Consider the following 21,332-nt stretch of genomic DNA (forward strand, 5'->3'; position numbering starts at 1 on the left):
TAGGAGTGAATTTTAGAAATGATGTATGCACGCTTTCTATAACTTATTTTTAGTGTGATGTTCTCCCTTGCTACTTAATTTCCCCAACACTGTCTACTCATCCTTATGGTTCCCTTCCTGAAAAATATTAAGAAAACTCTACCTTTCATCACCTTACTGCCTGACCACAGTGATACATGTATCTGCAGAAATATGTAACAATGTGCACTAAAAGTTCAAGAATATACAGAGTCAATAAAATAATAACAGCAGTTTTGTGGGGTGGGGGTCACCAAGACCTTCAGGAACAAATAAGCACATTTACAAATATATAAACTTTTAAAACATCGCACAAATAAAGTCTTATATCAAATACTATAATTTCCCAGATTATTTCAAATGAAACAATTTGGGGCATTATTACTCATAAAAAGGAAGCTAAATGCAAAAAGGCCTTACGGAGATGATTCCAAAACAATGCTGTTAGCTTGTGTGGAAGATGGAGACCGATGCCTCACGAATGCCTCGCCTGGGCAGGTGTGAACCACGTGGCCGACCAAATGACCCACTGAAGACGGCCGTAACCTGGTTCCCTCTTGGGTGAACGCAGAATTTCGACTACGAGAAGAGGAACAAAAACTGAGTAAAACTGTACTGTAACTCAGTATGTTCAAGTTTTTTTCTTATATGATTGCAGTAGAAAGTGGGTGTGTGTTTTTAAGACTGACCACATTTTACTAAGCTGAGTCTCTGACAAAGACAGTATGGTATAAACAGAAAAAGCACAGAATAGGAAGTCGAAAGATCTGAGCTAGAGTTAGCAATCTGCCACGGGGATTTTATCTATTTCAATCATCTACTATCCCCACCAACCTTAATGTTTCTAGGTTTCAGTCACTACAAATGTGCGTCTTAATCAGCATTTACAAAATAAAAGGAGAGAATCAATAATTCAGAAATATCCTCTGGTCTGAATTCTTTTTTAATCCTTTAATAAATACTTTTATTTATGGGATTTTCTGTAATTTCTAAGACTAGAGATACTGAATACCATATTTCCATCTTCATAAGTGACACAGTCACTTTAGAATTTAGGGAAAAAACAATTTTCTTCATATCATACGTAAAATTGTTTCATTAACAGAAAGTCTGATCAGAGTTAGTGACAATTAATTAATTCAACCATCTGGTTTAAATTTCATGTGTCTTCCATAATTTGCTGTAATTGTTTAGTGGGGTACTGGTAACAAATAAGGAATGGCTGGCTGGAAAAGGGACCAGAAAAAGAAGGTTCTGGATCTTCTCCAACAAGCTGATTAGCCTTTGAATTTATATGCAGTCTATTATAAAAAAGATGACTTAGCAATCGACAATTAGCAAGACATTGTACAAACTTTTGAGTCTATTTTGTTTCTAGTAGTGAGGAAGACACCTAGCTATTAGGTAACCTGCTGTGAACCAAGCTGTTTGTGCACACACACTTTACTTCCAATATGGTAGGAATTTACTCTTAAGCTGACAAACACCCATCAGTGAAACAACTTTCAGAATTTAGTGCTCATTTACTGAACATGAATGTGTATGAAATATGTCCAGAGGAAGACTTCTTTAAATATTATATTCCATGCCAAAATTCAAATATTTCTTATATCAACCTTTTGGGTTAACAAGGACAGTCAGTATGGTAACATGAATTTTGTTATCATTATCTTAATCACATACATGTAATACGTACAACACATTTGTTAACATTATGAGATTAAGATAACATCTTTGGCCAGTACACGTTTATTATCTTATTATGACTACCTACCCCCAAGCATCCAGCTTTCGTGAGACATGCTAGGATGAAGTGCATACGCGGTAAGTGCTGAGTAACACGTGCTTCTCAGCTGAGCTATGGCTGAGCTGGGGGAACTGAGGCTGGAAATCCCTTTTCCTAGACCACAGACACTGGCACAGCAGAAGCAGGGTAGGAGCTTCAGCAAGAGAATCACAACACTTAGCGTGTTCAAATAATATGCACTCTCCTAGAAATTATGCTGGAGATACACAAGGAAAAGAGTTATGTCAGCTACAACCATATTCCCAGATTTTAAGTCTACTAATAGGCCTTGATTTATTGGCTAGTGACCCTGACTGTGAAAGTCAGCTTTGTAGTTAAGTGAGCATCTTTATGTCATGCTCTGCTTACACAGTGAGCTCCAGGCTGAGAGGAAATAATGCCTTGGAGCAACGAAAATCATGTCTGACCGAAAACTTTAAATTTTACATATTATAGTCTTCAGGCAATGGAAACACACAGCCAAACATTTAGAAATTAGCAAAACGTACACCTGATGTACTTACTGATTAGGAGTGCCAGGTGGGGATCGCGACGGAAGGCTTTGTGTTTCCAACCTGTCATCAGATAGTGAATTTCTGCTTACTACTTCCCAATCCATTAATTTCCGTGCCAAGGGCTTACTTGGGGATCTGGAGTAATAATTTAAATAATATGCAAAAAATTTTATTTTTTACCCCAAGCTATGTACCGAACCTTACAATTTGGCTTAATACATCATATTCTAGATGAGTAAACACAACACGTTTATTTACAAGAAATTAATGCATTTGGAGGCTACTTATCAAACAATTTCCTAAGAAAGGAAATCTTTATATGAAGAAAGAAGGCAAGAAAAAGTAGGAAAGAGAATAGGGAAGAGGAGAAAAATGAAAGAAACAAAGAAAGAAAGATGAGAGAAAAAAAACAATGGAATCGTTGGCTATCAAGTTTTCCCAGATACTACCAACATTATATTTTAGACATTGTCTCTGTCCCAGGGTCTCTGGGACTTGAGCTTATCTTGTGGTGTTTTAAACAATTCCTAACACATCATCTCCTGAGTGTCCTTAAACCTAAACCCTGGCCCTCTGCCTCAATGAGGACAAGGTAAAAATGATAATTGTGCATATTTTATTTATAAATTTTCCCCTTTTATATACAGTAAGCCAGTGGATTTTTTTCTTTTCTTTTCTTCTTTAGGAAACATTTGGAAGGTTAATTATTTTGTCTCATGGTGGGGAGTAGCATATGTTTTCTTACCTGTATATTGTCAGTTATTATAGTGATAAAGAGAGTAAATGATCTTTTCAGAAAAGATATTGATCTTTACGGAGGTCAAAAACCCTTAGAATTTTAGGTGAATTAGCAACTGAAGTCGTTTTTTATGCAAATTCAAAAAGTGGCCAAAGTTCATGGAAAATACATGATATCTTTTTAAATGCCTAGCTTTTTGACATGCAGAGTTCATATGAAGGTTAATATAATGAATTAAGCAAATTACATAAAAACACATAATATATCAGCTTCTAAACTTAGACAGTTTTATATTTCAGTAATAACTCACTGAAGCACATACAAATAGACTAGACTACAAAGCACGGTAACACTGACCACGAGTACTCAAGAAAATTTACATACATAGTAGGAAGCATTAAAACAATGAGTGGGGGGCTTCCCTGGTGGTGCAGTGGTTAAGAATCCACCTGCCAATGCAGGGGACACGGGTTGGAGGCCCGGTCCGGGAAGATCCCACATGCCACGGAGCAACTAAGCCCGTGCGCCACAACTACTGAGCCTGCGCTCTAGAGCCCACGAGCCGCAACTACTGAGCCTGTGTGCCACAACTACTGAAGCCTGCGTGCCTAGAGCCTGTGCTCCGCAATAAGAGAAGCCACTGCAATGAGAAGCCCGCACACCGCAACTAGAGAGAGCCCATGCACAGCAACGGAGACCCAATGCAGCCAAAAATAAATAAATAAATTTATTTAAAAAAAAAAAAAAACAATGAGTGGGGACCATCAATCCTAGCTTTGACCTTCCCACAGACAAATCACTTAAGTTTCTACATCTAAATATCAAAATTTTCTAGTAAAATGTACGCTCCTACGGTCCTTCCTTACCTTCTGAAATGATCTATGAGTATCTACATTTTCAGTGCAGTGTTTTAGTTTATTAATTTTACTAAACCACAAGTAACTTAAATTACTTCTGAATCCAAACCACACAAATGCCCTATCATTTCATGTATTCATAGCTAAAATCTTTTTAGTTTGGCCTAATGATGTTGCTTTTTTTTCTTTTACTTAGTTTTAAATTGAAATATAGTTGACTGACATCTCCTTAACTTAAGAACATTGAACATTTTCTAAAAGAGATGTAACGTTATCAATTTTTTTAAAAAAGTCATTGACTCAGATTTCATTTTTCATAAGTGAATCTAAAGTCATTAAAGCATAAACATTTCCCATTACCATGAGTTTAAATTACAGGATTTTCTGATTTGAAGACAAGTCAGGATACCATTTAGTCTAACCACCTCATCAGTCACAATAAAATAAAAATAAAGTATATTATCTCATGCATTAGATTTTTAAAATGAAGTAAAGATTATTAAAAGAAACAGCATTTATGGCTCTTCTATTAATGCTCTTCTATTAACATAATTCTTAATGTTAATAAACAGATTACTCACATATTGGATTATTAAATGTAAACTGTTTGAGTTCACTAACCACAGTCAGGAGATCAACTATTTTCATTTTCTAAAAGAGGCAAAGAGTCATTTGAAGGAGGAAAAAAATCCAGTTATACTCACCTAATACAAGGCATCAGAACACTTTACTGTTGTTAATAAACTAAACATGGTTGGAAATGCTTTGCATTTAAAACTAAACTTCAAGGTATTTTATTAACACTTTTAACCTCAGAGACCCACACACTCAAGCTTGCTGTCTATGTTTCCTGTTGAGTGTGGAAACTTCAGAGAAAAAAATACCACACTTCATCAGTGTTTGCAATGTGGTAAATTTATTTTCTGACCATGGCACCTTATTTTTCTGTTGCATGGGAACATTCTTTTGCTTTCTTCCTAGATATTATATGATAACTGAAAAAGTCTGAAAGCAATTCAAAGAGTTGATGTATCAGAAAAATAAGTTAACATTTGTTATTGCTGAAAAAAACCACCTTACATAAAAAGTTTAAGGAGAAATCGTTTCTAACTATTTATACTGCCAACTAAAATTCCAAGGAGTGGACAAGAATTCTAGAATTCTCTAATACTCTAACAGAATAATTTAATAATTGCTAAAACCATTAGGGCATTTTGATAGATATGCATCAGATCATCACAATCCCAGAAAAGCTTGTCTTTCAGAGCTAGTAGGATCATTAAAAAGTACTATTAAGACCTTGTCCTAGATGATGACTTATTATTTCAAAGTGGATTCATACAATTCCAGCACAACAAAAGAAACAGGACAGTTATTTGGGGCCCATCATATCGGAATTTTATCTCTACTACTCACTGAATAATATTTGTTTTATAAGATAACCTGTTAAACAATTTCACATTTTAATAATGCATATATAAAATGAAGAACTATCTGACTGGTGACTATCATACTAAGTGAAGTAAGTCAGACAGAGGAAGACAAATATCATATGATACCACTTATATGTGGAATCTTTAAAAAAATGATATAAATAAACTTATTTACAAAACAGAAACAAACTCACAGACTTAGAAAATGAGCTTACGGTTACCAGGCAGAGAAAAGCGGGGGAGGAGGGATAGACTGGGGTTTGGGATTCCCACGCACACACTGCTATATTTTAAATAGATAACCAGGGACTTCCCTGGTGGTCCAGTGGCTAAGACTCCACGCTCCCAATGCAGGGGGCCTGGGTTCAATCCCTGGTCAGGGAACTAGATCCCATATACCGCGACTAAGAGTTCACATGCCACAACTAAGACCCGGCGCAGCCAAATAAATAAATAGATAGATAGATAGGTAACCAACAAGGGCCTACTGCATAGCACAGGGAGTTCTATTCAATAGTCTGTAATAACAGAAATGGAAAAAGAATTTGAAAATGAATAGATACTTGTATATGTGTAACTGAATCACTTTGCTGTACACCTGAAACTAACGCAACACTGTTAATCAACTATACTCCAATATAAAATAAAAATTAAAAAAAAATTTTTAAATATTAAATTTAAAACATAAATAAATAATAAAATAAAATAAAATAAAATGTATTGGGAACTGCTCTGGAAAAAAAAATGAACTAATAAGATGCAGGTGTAACTATATGTATATCTCTCAAAATCTGATATGCTCAAAATATTAAAGCATTAACACATATAAATAAAGGAAGTCATTTGCATGTGATATTAACATTAATACGTAAACACACCTATGATTTGGTATTCATATTAGGATATCATATTACAGTAGAACTAGTTATGAAATCATGTTCAGTATTTTTACAAATATCAAGCAAGACAAAAAGTTAAGCTTCTTGTTAGGAAAAGAATAAAAAAGTGCAAATATTTTGTTATGGTGCTGTTTTAACATAGAAGAATCAGAAAAATATTTACTTTGATTTTAACAAGTCTGAAAGGAGTGTTGCAAAAAAGTTATAGTACTAAGAACTAGAATAAATATGTACATTTTAAGTTAAAACAAAGTTGATAGGAAGTGAACTATTCCTTTCTCAAGAGCAATTTCAAGGAAAATGGTTTCAAATTAACATTTTACTGTACATTTTACCTTTGTACAGGTCCTTAGTACTTTCTAACTAGAAACAAGAGTATCTATGACTGTGGAAAGGAGGAATTTGAGTAATTTCAGCAGCCGTATCTATTGGGGCAGACATCTCTGTGTTTTTACTTTCTTTCTTTCTCCCTTCTGAAATAACTAAGCCACTAATATGACACCAAGATTTATATTTAATAGAGAAATTGACAATATTTCCCTCAATAAATCTAAAAATAAAGCCAAAATAAATCAATTTCAAAACTTTTTTGAACAAATGCTGAAATGAATTACATCATTCAAATTCAAGTTAAACTTATCACAGCAAAATGCTATATGCCCTGACCAGCGAAATCTTTCCTACATCAAGGCATTTTTCACTGACAATTTTCCAATTGGACAGATCATTCATAGACAAATCAGGATGAGGGTAAGCCAGGAATGAAGGGGAAAATTTAAAAACCCAAGTACATTTTATTATTCAAACACATAAAAATCATGTTCTAATGATTTTTTTGTTTCAAATGTCCTTACTCCAAGGAACTTGTAATATTATTTGTTTTTTATTTTTACAAGCATTCCAGGCACAGTGCCGGCACAGCCTCAGCCTCAGAAATGACTCTGACTGTGTACACGGACCAGTGGCAGGACGAAGGGAAGGATCTTGCAATTAAATCTACAGCTCAGGATAAAAGGACTTAAGTGTTTAAGATTTACTGACATGAACGACAGCAGATTTTTCAACATCAAAGAAAATTCCTATGATATGCTAAGTGATAAAAACAAGCAAGAAAAAGTATGAAACAATTTTTAAAACAAAATATAGACATACGTATCAATATCCGCGAGTATATACATGGCAAAATCTTGAATAGTAAATACAAAACAATTTTAAATGATTGTGTTGGGGTCACGATTTTTCTTTATGTTATTTGGCATTGTTGGAGCTTTAAAAAAAAAATGAGCCATCATTTGTGGAGTAGAGAAAGCAATAAAGCAGTTTCTGCTTTTAGAGGAAAGAAAAAAAACAGCAGCTTTTTAGCCTAGAAACACAAAGCAGGAGGTCTTTCGGACAAAGACTGAGAGCAAAATTAAAGTAAAAAGCAAAATTCTCCACTTCTCGTTTATTAAAACTCTCAGGCCTCCACTGGCAGCAGACACTAAGCTCATGACCTCTTTAAAGACTCACCCTCTCCAAGCCATTTTCACTGAAAATACACTGCTTCATTTAAAAACATCTACCATACCCCACTCACTAGAGAACTGTGGCTACTGTGGTGAATTCAGACAGACAGACTCCCGTCCTCCTAGAGCTGACATCCTAACTAGTGCAGGAGACAGACAATAACGGGATCACCTTTCACATCTGAGGCAGGGAAGGAGTCAAGCGTCACATGTCTCACGCAGAACAGCAAAAACTACCGCACAGAGGTTAAAAGTGTGGGTAAGAACCTGGGATGCCTGGTTAGAATCTTGCTGCATCCCTCACTCTCTGTATAATCTCAGGTAAATTATTCAAACTCGCTCAGTTTTCTCATCTGTAATGGATTTATTACCTCACTGAGTTTGGGGGTTGTGAGCTAATATACAAACACTGCCTGGCACAGGTAAGTACAAAATAAGCATTAGCCACTATGAGATTAACTGGTCACCCTCTTCCACTCACATCCCCACAGAGTGATTCTATCCCAGCAGCCAGGCTAATCTCCCACCCTCCCCCATATTTTTATTTTGGAACATTTCAAATATAAACAGAAGTAGAAAGAAGAGTTTGATAAACCCTGTGTACTCAGGCCCCAGGTTCAACAGCATCATCATGAGAATCGTGTTTCACCTCGCCCCCCAGTTATTCTGAAGCAAATCCCAGCAACCATACGATACTTGTAGATACTTCAGTTTATCACTCTAAAGCACAAGAACTCTACCACATTTTTAAAATGCAAGTCAATTTATATCCCTCCCACGCCCCCAGTCCCCCTGGCCTCCACTTACAATCCTAAGTCCTCACCATTCCCAGCACAGGGCCACACAGACTCCGGCCGCTGCCCGCCCGTCTAGCCATCTCCTGCAGCACTGCCGTGTGCACCCTGCCCAGTACTGGCTCCGGCTCAGGGCCTTCCCTGCCTCAGCCCTCACCTATACTAGGCGTCTGCTCCACCAGTCAGAGTGCAGTACCTTGTTCTTCACTGTGTTCCCAAGGCCTGAAACAATGCTCGGCACAGTAGGTCTTCAGTAAAGATTAGCTGCCACCAATCTGGTCACTCTCCCTCGTCAGACCTCTCGGCTGAGTTTTTAATCATCTATTGGACAACCTGGTTAGATTATTGCTCAGGCATCTCAAACTAGACCTGTGCCAATTTAACCTCTTCTATTACAAATCTGTTCTCTCCTGTAACCCCTGTCCATTTTATGTCACTCCAAGCTGACAAGTCTTTCCAGATACTCCTGTCTCTCACACACCTCCACCAATTGGTCAACAACTTGTGCTTGTTCCACCCGCAAAATAAGTTCCTCAAATTTGTTCCCTATTAACCACTTCACTGTCAGTGTTTTAGTTCAGGCCTTTGTTATTTTCATTTGGATTACTGCAGTAACCTAACTGGTCTCTGGGTACCCAGCCTTTACTTCTAATTCATTCTCTATTCTTGCTTATAAAACTATTTTCTAAACCATAAATCTGACCATGTCATTTCACTTGTTGAAAAGCAAACTGGTTATTAACAGATCTTAAAAAATGAAGATAACAAAATAGCACCCAAATAAAAAGCAACTTATTTCTTAACAATATGATTTAAAGAAAGAAGAAATGGGCTGGATAATATATGAGATGAGTCACTATGTTTCTCAAAAATGTTAACCAAAGGGAAACAAGCCTTCCAACAAAATGTTATATTAATAATATAATACTTGATTCTGCTTAGTCAGGGTTACAATCCTTGGTCCACTAAAAAAAAATGATTGAGTAAACTAGACAAACTATTTCATTACTCGCTCAACATAATTTATCATTTAATTAAAGAAGGAATCATGTGATAATTCTGTAATCGTATTTGGAAAAAGTTTTTAGCAATTTTAACCTGGCTTTAAAAAAAATTCAGACACTGAATTAGAAGTGGCTTACCTTGCAAACACCCTGTCTTTATTTGCCTTTTCTTTGCCATATTGAACTGACTGGACTTCAGTTCTCCCACTGAAATAGATAAATACGTACAGTAAGAAAACCTTAAAGAGAACTACAAGATAAAATGACAACACACAGCATGACTACACTACAATTACATAAGAGACAAGACATTTCTAGCAGAGGGTAAGAAGGAAAGAATGGACTACATTCCACTTCTACCTGGATGGATGAAGCTTAACTACACTTCTTCCGTTAATGAACAAGGACGTGTTCCAAAGACACTTTGTGTTCAGATACTCCTTTGTTTGGGAGTGAGTATGAAAGAAGTAATTCTGTCTGAGAGGAATTCCTCCTCTGCTATGCCCTGGAAAGGCACTCCCTCTAGACTCAGAAACAGGTTGCTCTGTCCCAGCTCATCTAAGCCCTGCCCTCCTGCCACGTCTGCGGTTTGGCTAGTGTCTTTACTACTCCTTCAACAAGGGCCTGACACATGGGGAGATCTCGAAGAACTGCTCTTTCCTTGGGCAAGCTTTTCCTCCTCACCTACTGATAATGATCACAGACACATCCTCAAATCCCTCCACGTCCAGATACAGGCAACCCCAGATATTTTTATATTAGAAGGAATGAAGGTCAGAATATGGTTGGGAGTTGGGCATTACAGGGGTTTATCTTGAAGCTGATTGGTCTCCCAAGCACACCGTTTATGCCTGGGAACTGAGCTTCCTCTGTGGTACTCCAATGCATTAAGAGCAAATTTGTAAATAAAAACTTGGTTCTCAGAGAATCTGTTACTTGACACATCACATTATTTGAGTGAATGAACATAAATGTCTAGAATATCAAATATAACCACTTACATAGATAGAAATTTAATATATAAAAAAGCAGCCAAATATAGGTTTCCAAAGCCAATAAGTAAGCAATTTTAAGATCATCTTCTATGGACAAGTATAGATAAATGTGAATAGAATGGCACATCTGTTCAAGTTTTTTTTTTTTTAAGTTTTTTTTTTTTTTAATTTATTTCTTTTTCTATGGCTGTGTTGGGTCTTCGTTTCTGTGCGAGGGCTTTCTCTAGTTGTGGCAAGCGGGGGCCACTCTTCATCGCAGTGCGCGGGCCTCTCACTGTCGCAGCCTCTCTTGTTGCGGAGCACGGGCTCCAGACGCGCAGGCTCAGTAGTTGTGGCTCACGGGCTTAGTTGCTCCGCGGCATGTGGGATCCTCCCAGACCAGGGCTCGATCCCGTGTCCCCTGCATTGGCAGGCAGATTCTCAACCACTGCGCCACCAGGGAAGCCCGCTGTTCAAGTTTTAATGGAAAAGTCAGAAACATTGTCACGATTTTAAAATTCAGATAAGTTGATGTGTCTTAAGATGATATATTTCCTCTAAGAAGAATGAGCTATACTTTCAACTGTGAACAAGGTAACAGATTGAGGTTCACCACTGCTTTGTACTTCCACATTAGAACAAGGACTGTAATCCCCTGGGCATTTTGGAACAGAGACAACAAGGGGGGGTGTGCGTGAGGAGGCTGGTAAAGGAAGTATTAAATCCCCCGATATTCCAAATTCCATCTCTCAGTCTTCGTGAGAGATGACAAGAGTGCTAGTATTCCCAACCATTGCTTATAATGAGGAGGAAAAGCATTTATCTCATGTGTATCCATTAGGGATAGGACTGTATCCAGATAAACATTTGTCATGCTGCCATTCCTACACCGCTCACAAGATTATTAATCATTTTGGTGATTAGAAAGTATTTTGGATACGTTTTGGAAGTTCTTAAGGACTATAAACATCAAGTCTAGCTTTTACCACCGTAGACATCTGCGGCTTACTTATATACACTAATGTAATTTCACGTTAGCCGAGCTGCCCGGCCTCAGTCCCGTCCTGCTCTGTCTGCTACGCCCTGCGTCTCGGAGGCTCCCCTGCAAGCTGGCTTCCTGTCGGTCCCGCCTTTTTTCTGGCGGGAGATCAGAAAGCGGAGCGGATCAGAAGCAGGTGACCGTCAGATGCTGGCAGCCGCTGTAACAGCAGCAGGCACAGGGCACAGAGAGAAACAGAACCCTGCAGAGGACGCCATCCCTGACCAAAGCAGCACCGCCCCGGTGATCCAGAATCCAGGGCAGCAGCTCACCAGGGCAGCAGCAGGTCTCAGCTCGTGGCTCCAGCCCAGAGTAACACAAGCTTCTGACCCTCGGGCGTTACCCATTCTTCCTGCTGCTTCCCCCAACCCCCTCCCTTTTGTTTTCCCAGCCTTCCTAACACCTGTGTTAGAAACCAACTGCCTCAATTAAATTGCTTTTATCTGAAAAATCAAAAGAGCTTCCTGTTTCCCGAACTGATAGAGTAATTTTCCAGGAAAGAGGATTCAAATGGGACATTATTACTCAAAAGGCTGAATTAACAAGTTGAATTTCATAATAAAAATATAAAGATTAAATTCAAATATGAGGGAAAAATGAAGTGTTTATGCGTCATATTATCCATATTATTCTATAGGGTTTAGTATAATTAGAACAAAATGTAAAACTGTAACATAATCTAAAAACACTAAATTCTGACAGCAAGCTACTTATCTTAAGAACAATGAGAATATACCAATTGGTGAAAGCATGCAGGCTTCTTGTAAGTAATTCAAGCAATATCGAAAAGCATAACAAAAAAAGTAAACAAACAGATTTAGCCACAGCCATACCCCTAAGAAATAATCTCTATTATGAGCAGGCAAAAATCATTCTAAAACTCTATACATACATAGAAAAGGCTACAAATATGGATATAATTCTATTACAATGTGATTATGCTATATATGGCCACAATGAAAATATTAAATGGATTTCTCTTGAATTAAAGGAAAGAAAAAGGCTACCGTTCATTTAAAAAAGGAGGAGGAGGAGGAGGAGGAGAATAAAAAGGTCAGGGAAAACCTTAAAAACTTAGTGTATTAATATTTAATTTTTGTTAATATGGATTCACATAGTTCACTAGTCCCTGCTTCCTCTTGCTTTCTTAGTTATATTATTACTTTTACTTTGTCCAAGTTTATAACATTTTAATACTATTCTGTAGTTATAATTCTCATAGTTGTCAAGGATTCGTTCCATGTTTAAAGAATTTAATCTTTATTCTGACTTCTTTCACCAAGATTCTTCTTGAGTCATTTTGAATTCTCTCTCGGATGGCTAAACTTTACCATTAAATTTTTTTTCAAAATAGGCTCAGAGATGTTATATTCCCTGAGGTTTTGTATATTTGATACTGCCTAGCTACTGACTCTAGACTTGAACGGGAACCTGGTTTAGTATTTTTCGGTCACTTTTTTCCTTTAAGATTTGACAGACAAAGGGTGGCCCATAAACTACATACAAACCTGAAGAATGGTTTTATTTAGCATTCACAGTGTTTAAAAATATTTAATCCCAAGTGATAAACCTCTAACAAGACTGATAAGGGAAAAAGAGAGAAGACACAAATTACCAATATCAAGAATGAGAGAAATGACCTTACTAGATTCTAGAGATATTGAAAATATAATAGGGTAGGGCTTCCCTGGTGGCACAGTGGTTGAGAATCTGCCTGCTAATGCAGGGGACATGGGTTCGAGCCCTCTTCTGGGAAGATCCCACATGCCACGGAGCAACTGGGCCCGTGAGCCACAACTACTGAGCCTGTGCGTCTGGAGCCTGTGCTCCGCAACAAGAGAGGCCACGATAGTGAGAGGCCCGCGCACCGCGATGAGGAGTGGCCCCCGCTCGCCACAACCAGAGAAAGCCCTCACACAGAAATGAAGACCCAACACAGCCAAAAGTAAATAAATAAATACATTAATTAATTAATTAAAAAAAAAAGAAAATATAATAGGGTAATATTACAACCTTTATGCCAAAATACTCAAGAACTTAGACAAAATAGATAAATTCCTTGAAAAACATGATCAAAGTCCACCCAGGAAGAAAGAGAAAACCTGAACCGCTTCATTTGTATTAAAGAATCTGAATGTGCTGTTCAAAAGCCTCCTATAAATAACGCTTCTGCCTTAGAAAGAACAGAACTGGAAAATTCTATCAAACATTTTAAAAGGAAATAATATTACTACAGAAACTCTTCTAGAAAACTGAAAATGAGGAAATACTTCCCAACTCATTCAATGAGGCCAAAATGATCCTGACACCAAACCTGATAATGACATTACAAAAGAAAACTAAAGGGAAATATCCTTCACAAACATAAACGCAAAAATTCTAAACAAAATGTAAGCAAATTAAATAAAATAATATATAAACAGGATAACAGATCATAACCAAGTGGGGTTTCTCTCAGGAATGTACGGTTGCTTTACCATTTGAAAGTCAATCAATATAATTCATCAAATAAACAACTAAAAAGAAAACCCATATGATCATTGTGATAGCTGCAGAAAAAGCATTTGACAAAAACCAATAACCAATCCTAATAAAAACTTCCCACAAATGCGAAATAGAGGAACTGCCTCAACATGCATGATATAGGGCATGTGTGAAAGCCCACAACCAACATCACACTTCATAGTGAAATACTGAGTGTCTTCCCCTAAGATAAGGAACAAGACAAGGATATCTGCTCTCACCACTTCTACTCAACACTAGACTGGCGGCTCTAGCTGGGGCAACAAGTAAAGAAAAAGAAATAAAAAGGATCAGAATAGAAAGGAAAAATTAAGACTGTTTTTAGCCTCTAGGAAGAAAATCTTTCGGCAACTATAAAAGAAGCTCCTAAAATAAATGAGGTAAAAGCAAAGTTTAACAAAACAAGATCAACATAAAAAAACAATTGTATTTCTAATTAACTGTGATGAACAATCTGAAATTAAAATATAATAAGACAATTTATAATAGCATCAAAAACATGAAATAATTAAGGATACATTTGGCAAAGATGTGAAAGAGGTGTATGCTGAAAACTACAAACATTGCTGAGAGAAATAACATTTAAGTAAATAAAAAGATATACCACACACCATTGTAAAGCAATTATACACCAATAAAGATGTTAAAAAAAAAAAGCTTGCTCCCAGAGGGCTGAGAAGTGTATAAAAAAAAAAAAAAAGATATACCATGTTTCATGAGTCAGAAAACTCAGTATTTTTTTTATTGGAGTAAAATTGCTTTACAATGTTGTGTTAGTTTCTGCTATACAATGGAGTGAATCAGCTATGTGTATACTTGTATCCCCTCCCTCTTGGACCTCCCTCCCACCCCACCCCACATCCTACCCATGTAGGTAGTCACAGAGCACCGAGCTGAGCTCCCTGTGCTATACAGCAGGTTCCCACTAGCTATCTATTTTACGCATGGCAGTGTATATATATGTCTATCCTAATCTCCCAATTCGTCCCACCCTCCCCTTCCCCTGTGTCCACACGTCGGTTCTCTATCTCTACATCTTTATTCCTGCCCTGAAAACAGGTTCATCTATTACCATTTTTCTATATTCCACATGTATGCGTTAATATACGATATTTGTTTTTCTCTCTCTGGCTTACTTCACTCTGTATGACGCACTCTAAGTCCATCCACATCTCTACAAATGACCCAATTTCGCTAATATTCCACTGCGTATATGTACCACATCTTCCTTATCCATTCATCTGTCATTGGACATTTAGGTTGTTTCCATGTCCTGGCTACTGTAAATAGTGCTGCAATGGACACTGGGGTACATGTGTCCTTTTGAATTATGGTTTTCTCAGGCTATATGCCCAGGAGTGGGATTGCTGGGTCATTTGGTAGTTCTATTTTTAGTTTTTTTTTTTAAGTACATCCATACATTTTTGAAGATATGATTATTTATTTTAATTTTATTTATTTTTGGCTGCGTTGGGTCTTCGTTGCTGCACGCGGGCTTTCTCTAGTTGCGGCAAACAGGGGCTACTCTTCATTGTGGTGTGCGGGTTTCTCATTGAGCTGGCTTCTCTTGTTGCAGAGCACGGGCTCTAGGCACAAGGGCTTCAATAGCTGTGGCTTGCGGGCTCTCGAGCACAGGCTCAGTAGTTGTGGCGTACGGGCTTAGTTGCTCCGTGGCATGTGGGAATCTTCCCGGACCAGGGATCGAACCTGTGTCCCCTGCATTGGCAAGCGATTCTTAACCACTGCGCCACCAGGGTAGTCCCAATTTTTAGTTTTTTAAGGAAACTCCATACTGTTCTCCACAGTGGTTATATTAATTTACATTCCCACCAACAATTCAAGAGGGTTCCCTTTTCTCCACACCTTCTCCAGCATTTATTGTTTGTAGTTTTGATGATGGCCATTCTGCCCAGTGTGAGGTGATACCTCGCTGTAGTTTTGATTTGCATTTCTCTAATAATTAGTGATGTTGAGCATCTTTTCATGTGCCTCCTGGCCATCTGTATGTCTTCTTTGGTGAAATACCTATCTAGGTCTTCCACCCATTTTTTGATTCGGTTGTTTTTTTTGATATTGCGCTCCGTGAGCTGTTTGTATATTTTGGAGATTAATCCTTTGTCTGTTGCTTCATTTGCAAATATTTTCTCCCATTCTGAGGATTGTCTTTTTGTCTTGTTTATGGTTTCCTTTGCTGTGTAAAAGCTTTTAAGTTTAATTAGGTCCCATTTGTTTATTTTTGTTTTTATTTTCATTACTCTAGGAGGTGGGTCGGAGAAGATCTTGCTGTGGTTTATGTCAAAGAGTGTTTTTCCTATGTTTTAGCTCCATTTTTCTTTCTCAAGATTGCTCTGGCTATTCAGGGTCTTTTGTGTTTCCATACAAAGCATAACATTTTTGGTTCTAATTCTGTGAAGAATGCCATTGGTAATTTGATAGGGATTGCACTGAATCTGTAGATTGCTTTGGGTAGTATAGTCATTTTCACAATGTTGATTCTTCCAATCCAAGAACATGGTACATTTCTCCATCTGTTTATGTCATCTTTGATTTCTTTCATCAGTGTTTTATAGTTTTCTGCATACAGGTCTTTTGTCTCCCTAGGTAGGTTTATTCCTAGGTATTTTACTCTTTTTGTTGCGAAGGTAAATAGGGTTGTTTCCTTAATTTCTGTTTCTGATCTTTCGTTGTTAGTGTATAGGAATGCAAGAGATTTCTGTGCATTAATTTTGTATCCTGCAACCTTACCAAATTCACTGCTTAGTTCTAGTAGAGAAAACTCAGTATTTTTAAGATGTCAGTTCTCCTGAAATTGATCTATAGTTTCAGCACAATTCCAATTAGAATCCCAGAAGTCTTTCTTGTAGAAAGTGATCAGCTAATTCTAAAATTCAGATGAAACTGCAACGGGCCTAGAACATTCAAAACAACTTCTAAAAAGAACAAAGTTGGAAGACTAATACTACTGGACTTGACTTATTATTAAAAAGTCCAGAAATAAGTCCACCCAAATATGGACCACTGATTTCTAGCAAAGGTGCAAAGGCAATGCTGTGGAGAAAGAGTAATCTTTTCAACAAAAAATGCTTGAACACTGGATATCCATATGTAAAAAGACAAACTTCAATCCATACTTCACACCATATGCAAAAATTACTTTCAAATAGATCATAGACCTAAATGTAAGGGTTAAAACTGTAAAACTCTTAGAAGAAAACAGGAATAAATCTTTGTGAACTTGGGTTAGGCAAAGATATGACACCAAAAGAAAGATCCATGAAAGAAAAAACTGGTAAATTGAACTTATCAAAATTACATGCTCTTCAGAAAACTAGTCAAATGAAAAGATACCAGGAGGCAGTGGTAAGAATCTGGTGGAATTAGAACTCTCATACACTGCTGGTGGGCATGTAAAAAGATACACGTGCTTTGGAAAAACGACCAGCAGTTTCTCGCAAAGTTAAACATACATCTACCATAAGATCCGGCGATTCCACTCCTAGGTATTTAACCAAGGGAACTTAAAGCAAATGTCCATACAAACCCTTCCACATCAATGTTCACAGCAGCTTTATTTGTAATAGCCCAAGTCCGGAAGCAAGCCAAACAGAGGAACAACCCACTTGATATCCATAATTAAGTGAATGGATAAACAAAATGTGTTATATCTACACAATGGAATACTACCCTACAATAAAAAGAAATGAACCATCAATCCAGGCAACAACATAGATGAATTTCAGAATAATTATGCCAAGTAAAAGAGTATGTAATATATATGTAAAGAATATGCAAAATATATGTTTCAATTTATATAGAATCCTAGAAAATGCAAACCAATTTATAGAAACAGAAAGCAGACCAGCGGATACATGGGGACAAAGAGAGGCGAGAGAAAAGGGGTTTCAGAGGGGTATGAGGAAAATCCCGGGGCGGATAGGCTTGCTGTCTTAATTGTGGTGACGGGTGCATGGATGTATATACGTCTCCAAACATGAAATTTTAAACTTCAAATATGGTAACTTATTCTATGTCAATAAAACTGTTTTAAAAATGTAAAATCTGCCAGTACTAGGTCCATATTCCCCCAAGGGCAATAACAGCCTGAATGGCAAGTGTTGCTGCCCTCAACCAGTATTTTCTTTTTTAATTAGATAGTCCTTGAGCTTTTTTTTTTTTTAAAGAATTACTTCATTTACTATTTAGTGCTTCAACTTCCATGATGAGAAATTTCCCTTCTTTTTTATTTTGTTCTCGTTTTTTTTGGCTGCAACATGCGGCATGAAGGACCCTAGTTCCCTGACCAGGGATCGAACCCATGCCCCCTGCAGTGGAAGTGCAGAGCCTTAACCACTGGACCGCTGGGCAAGTCCCTTGAGCCAGTTTCTTTTTGTTAATATCTAGGTAGAAATTTCTTCCTGTTTCAGGGATGATTTTCTCCCAAACTGGTTTCTTTAAATGTCTTTGGTATCTGTAGTCATCGTAACTAGATTTTGTTTTCTGTGGTATAGTTTGGGGAAATTACTTGATTTTTTTTTTTTCATCTGAGACTGGTTTAAATTATGGTTAAAGGTTGGTTACTACATTCTATTAATTTCTTTGTTGCCTAAGTGAAGTGGTGTGTGTATATTGACATGTACGTCGTATTTTCAAGGTCAGAGGGAAGAAAGAGTTCTGCTAAAGTTAAGTATAGTTCTTGTATAACAACCCCAGTGGTCGTTTAGGTAAGGAATTAAGTTTACTGAAGGAATACCAGTATGGTCTGCACTGTTCTCTCACTAGAGGTTTCTTCTGTACCTGCTAAGATTTAGTACCAATAGATAAGACTTTTTGATTTTTCCGACTCTCACTACTGATGTCATTCTCATTCCCTAAACCTAATTACCTTTAAATTTACAAGTGCCAACACCTTACTTTCCCAGTACTGCTTTTAGGATGGTGACAGGGGAGCCAATCATGACATCAAGCCACTTAAGAATCTGCTGTGCCTTTTTTATGGTTACAATTTCCTTAATTCCAGTTAAGTGCTGATACTGAATTTTTGGGCTACTTTTACCACTTATTTGGAAGGAGGATGTGTTTTTTTGTTTTTTTTTTAAATTTTTTATTTATTATTTATTTATTATTTTTATTTTTGGCTGTGTTGGGTCTTCGTTTCTGTGTGAGGGCTTTCTCCAGTTGCGGCGAGTGGGGGCCACTCTTCATCACGGTGCGAGGACGTGTTTTTTAATGGTATATCCTGTACTACGCTTTATGCTGTTGTTGTTTTTTTTTTCTGATTACAAATGGGGCATTTATAAATGCTTGAGGTTTACAATACAAATCTTTTCTGGGCCACATCTACATATTTTCTTCACAAGAAAGTCATCTTACAAATATTTAACAAAGACAATGGAAATTATAGCAGGAGTAGATTGTAACTAATTAAATACAGTTGATTTACTTTAGGAAATAATGACCTGGAATATAGGTAATGGAACAGGTTTCTCAAGTCTGGCTTTATGATGAGAACCTACAGAACTTTCTGCTGATTAGACAAAGGGGCCACACTCCGCAGAGATTTTGACTCAGTAGGCGCGCATGAGTAACAGATTCTACGGTTCAGTAAACTAGACTTTTATTTAAAGGGAGGAAAAAATCCAACACTGAAGTATCAAAGCATAAGCAATACTTACCAATACCGGAATTTTGAACCTAATGTAAAATAATGTGCAAAAAAATTCTTTTGAGGTGGAAGTGGTCTGTCCAAACGGAAGAATGTGTGATGTTCTACACATGCTTTCCACAAGTTTTTACATGCTCTGTAATTCACCATGTTAAATCCCAATAATGTTTCTCTAGATTCATGCTGTAATAAATGACAAAATGCAGAGAATATCATGAGAATGTCAGGATCTAATGCTCCATTTAATTTATTTTTTACAGGTAAATACTCTACCCTTACAAACACTAACCCTTCCTGTGTCTTTTTTGCTTATCCAATAAAAAAGCAGTAAAATTAATGGAAAATGTGGACCTCATTCGGTAATATCACAACTCATAGGAACTTTTATTTTAGAACACAGTTAGAAACAAATTTAAAAATTGATATATATCTACTTTCAAAACTTAGTAGCTATAATTATTTCAAAATACAATCCTGGCCCACAAATTAAACTTTAAGATACATCAACACACCTTTCAACAATATCTCTAAACTTATAAATCTGTCTAGATTGTAAATAAGTAAATAAAAACATTCAGTACTTCTGAACACTATTTTGAAATTCTTATTTTAAAATAAGTAGCAACAAGGACTCGCCTGGTAGCGCAGTGGTTAAGAATCAGCCTGCCAATGAAGGGGACATGGGTTCGAGCCCTGGTCCGGGAAGATCCCACATGCCATGGAGCAACTAAGCCCGTGCGCCACAACTACTGAACCTGCGCTCTAGAGCCTGCGCGCCACAACTACTGAGCCCACATGCCACATCTACTGAAGCCCATGCACCTAGAGCCCATGCTCTGCAACAAGAGAAGCCACCGCAATGAGAAGCCCGCGCACCGCAACAAAGAGTAGCCCCCGCTCGCCGCAACTAGAGAAAGCCCGCGCGCAGCAAAAAGACCCAACACAGCCAAACATAAATAAATAAATTAATTAATTAAAAAGTTAAAATAAGTAGCAACAGAAGCATTTCTTTAATTTTTCTTTAAAAATTTGGCACAAATTACTATTTAAATAAATAGTTTCACTGAACTATCTATAGCAAGGCATACATGTCAAGGTGTACAGCTCTGATTTCACACAGTGACTGCAACCAGGTCCAGAAATAGACTGTTAGCAGCACCTCTGAGCACCCTTTGTCTTCCCGTTCTACCAGATAACCTCTACACATGTGCCCACCTTCTGTCTTTTATGCCCACAGGTTAATCATGCTTGTTTCTCAACTTTACATACACGGACTCATACATGTATGTCTTTAGGTCTGACTTCTTCTGTTCAATATTATGTTTCTATATTCCTCCGTGTAATTGTGAAGCAGTAATTGACTCATTTCATTCTACACACTATTCTCTCATACGAATAGACCACAGTTTATTTATCTGTTTACTGTTGACAGACATTTAATGTTCCTAGTTTGGTGATGTAAAAATGTTGTTCCTATGTGTATTCCTGTATTTTGTCTGACGCACGTAGGTGCGAATTTCTGTTGCTGGGTCGTAGATGTCACGTGCTCACCTCTAGCCGGTAGCACCCAGCAGTCCCCCAAAA

General features: G+C 37.3%; 1 protein-coding gene across 4 annotated transcripts in view; it reads right to left on the reverse strand.

Moving 5' to 3' along the window:
* PTPN4 (protein tyrosine phosphatase non-receptor type 4) overlaps window positions 1–21,332 on the reverse strand; it is a 173,264-nt gene that overhangs the window by 44,738 nt on the left and 107,194 nt on the right. For all 4 annotated transcript variants that reach the window (XM_082395870.1, XM_082395869.1, XM_082395868.1 and 1 more), the window contains 4 exons: window positions 19,759–19,931; window positions 9,689–9,757; window positions 2,329–2,454; window positions 439–597 (listed from right to left, as the gene is read on the reverse strand). In XM_082395870.1, the coding sequence (XP_082251996.1) occupies window positions 439–597; window positions 2,329–2,454; window positions 9,689–9,757; window positions 19,759–19,931 (527 nt within the window). The remainder of the gene's footprint in view (window positions 1–438; window positions 598–2,328; window positions 2,455–9,688; window positions 9,758–19,758; window positions 19,932–21,332) is intronic.

This window comes from Balaenoptera borealis (assembly GCF_965194805.1).
Source record: "Balaenoptera borealis genome assembly, chromosome: 6".
In the NCBI taxonomy this organism is placed as follows: Eukaryota; Metazoa; Chordata; class Mammalia; order Artiodactyla; family Balaenopteridae; genus Balaenoptera; species Balaenoptera borealis.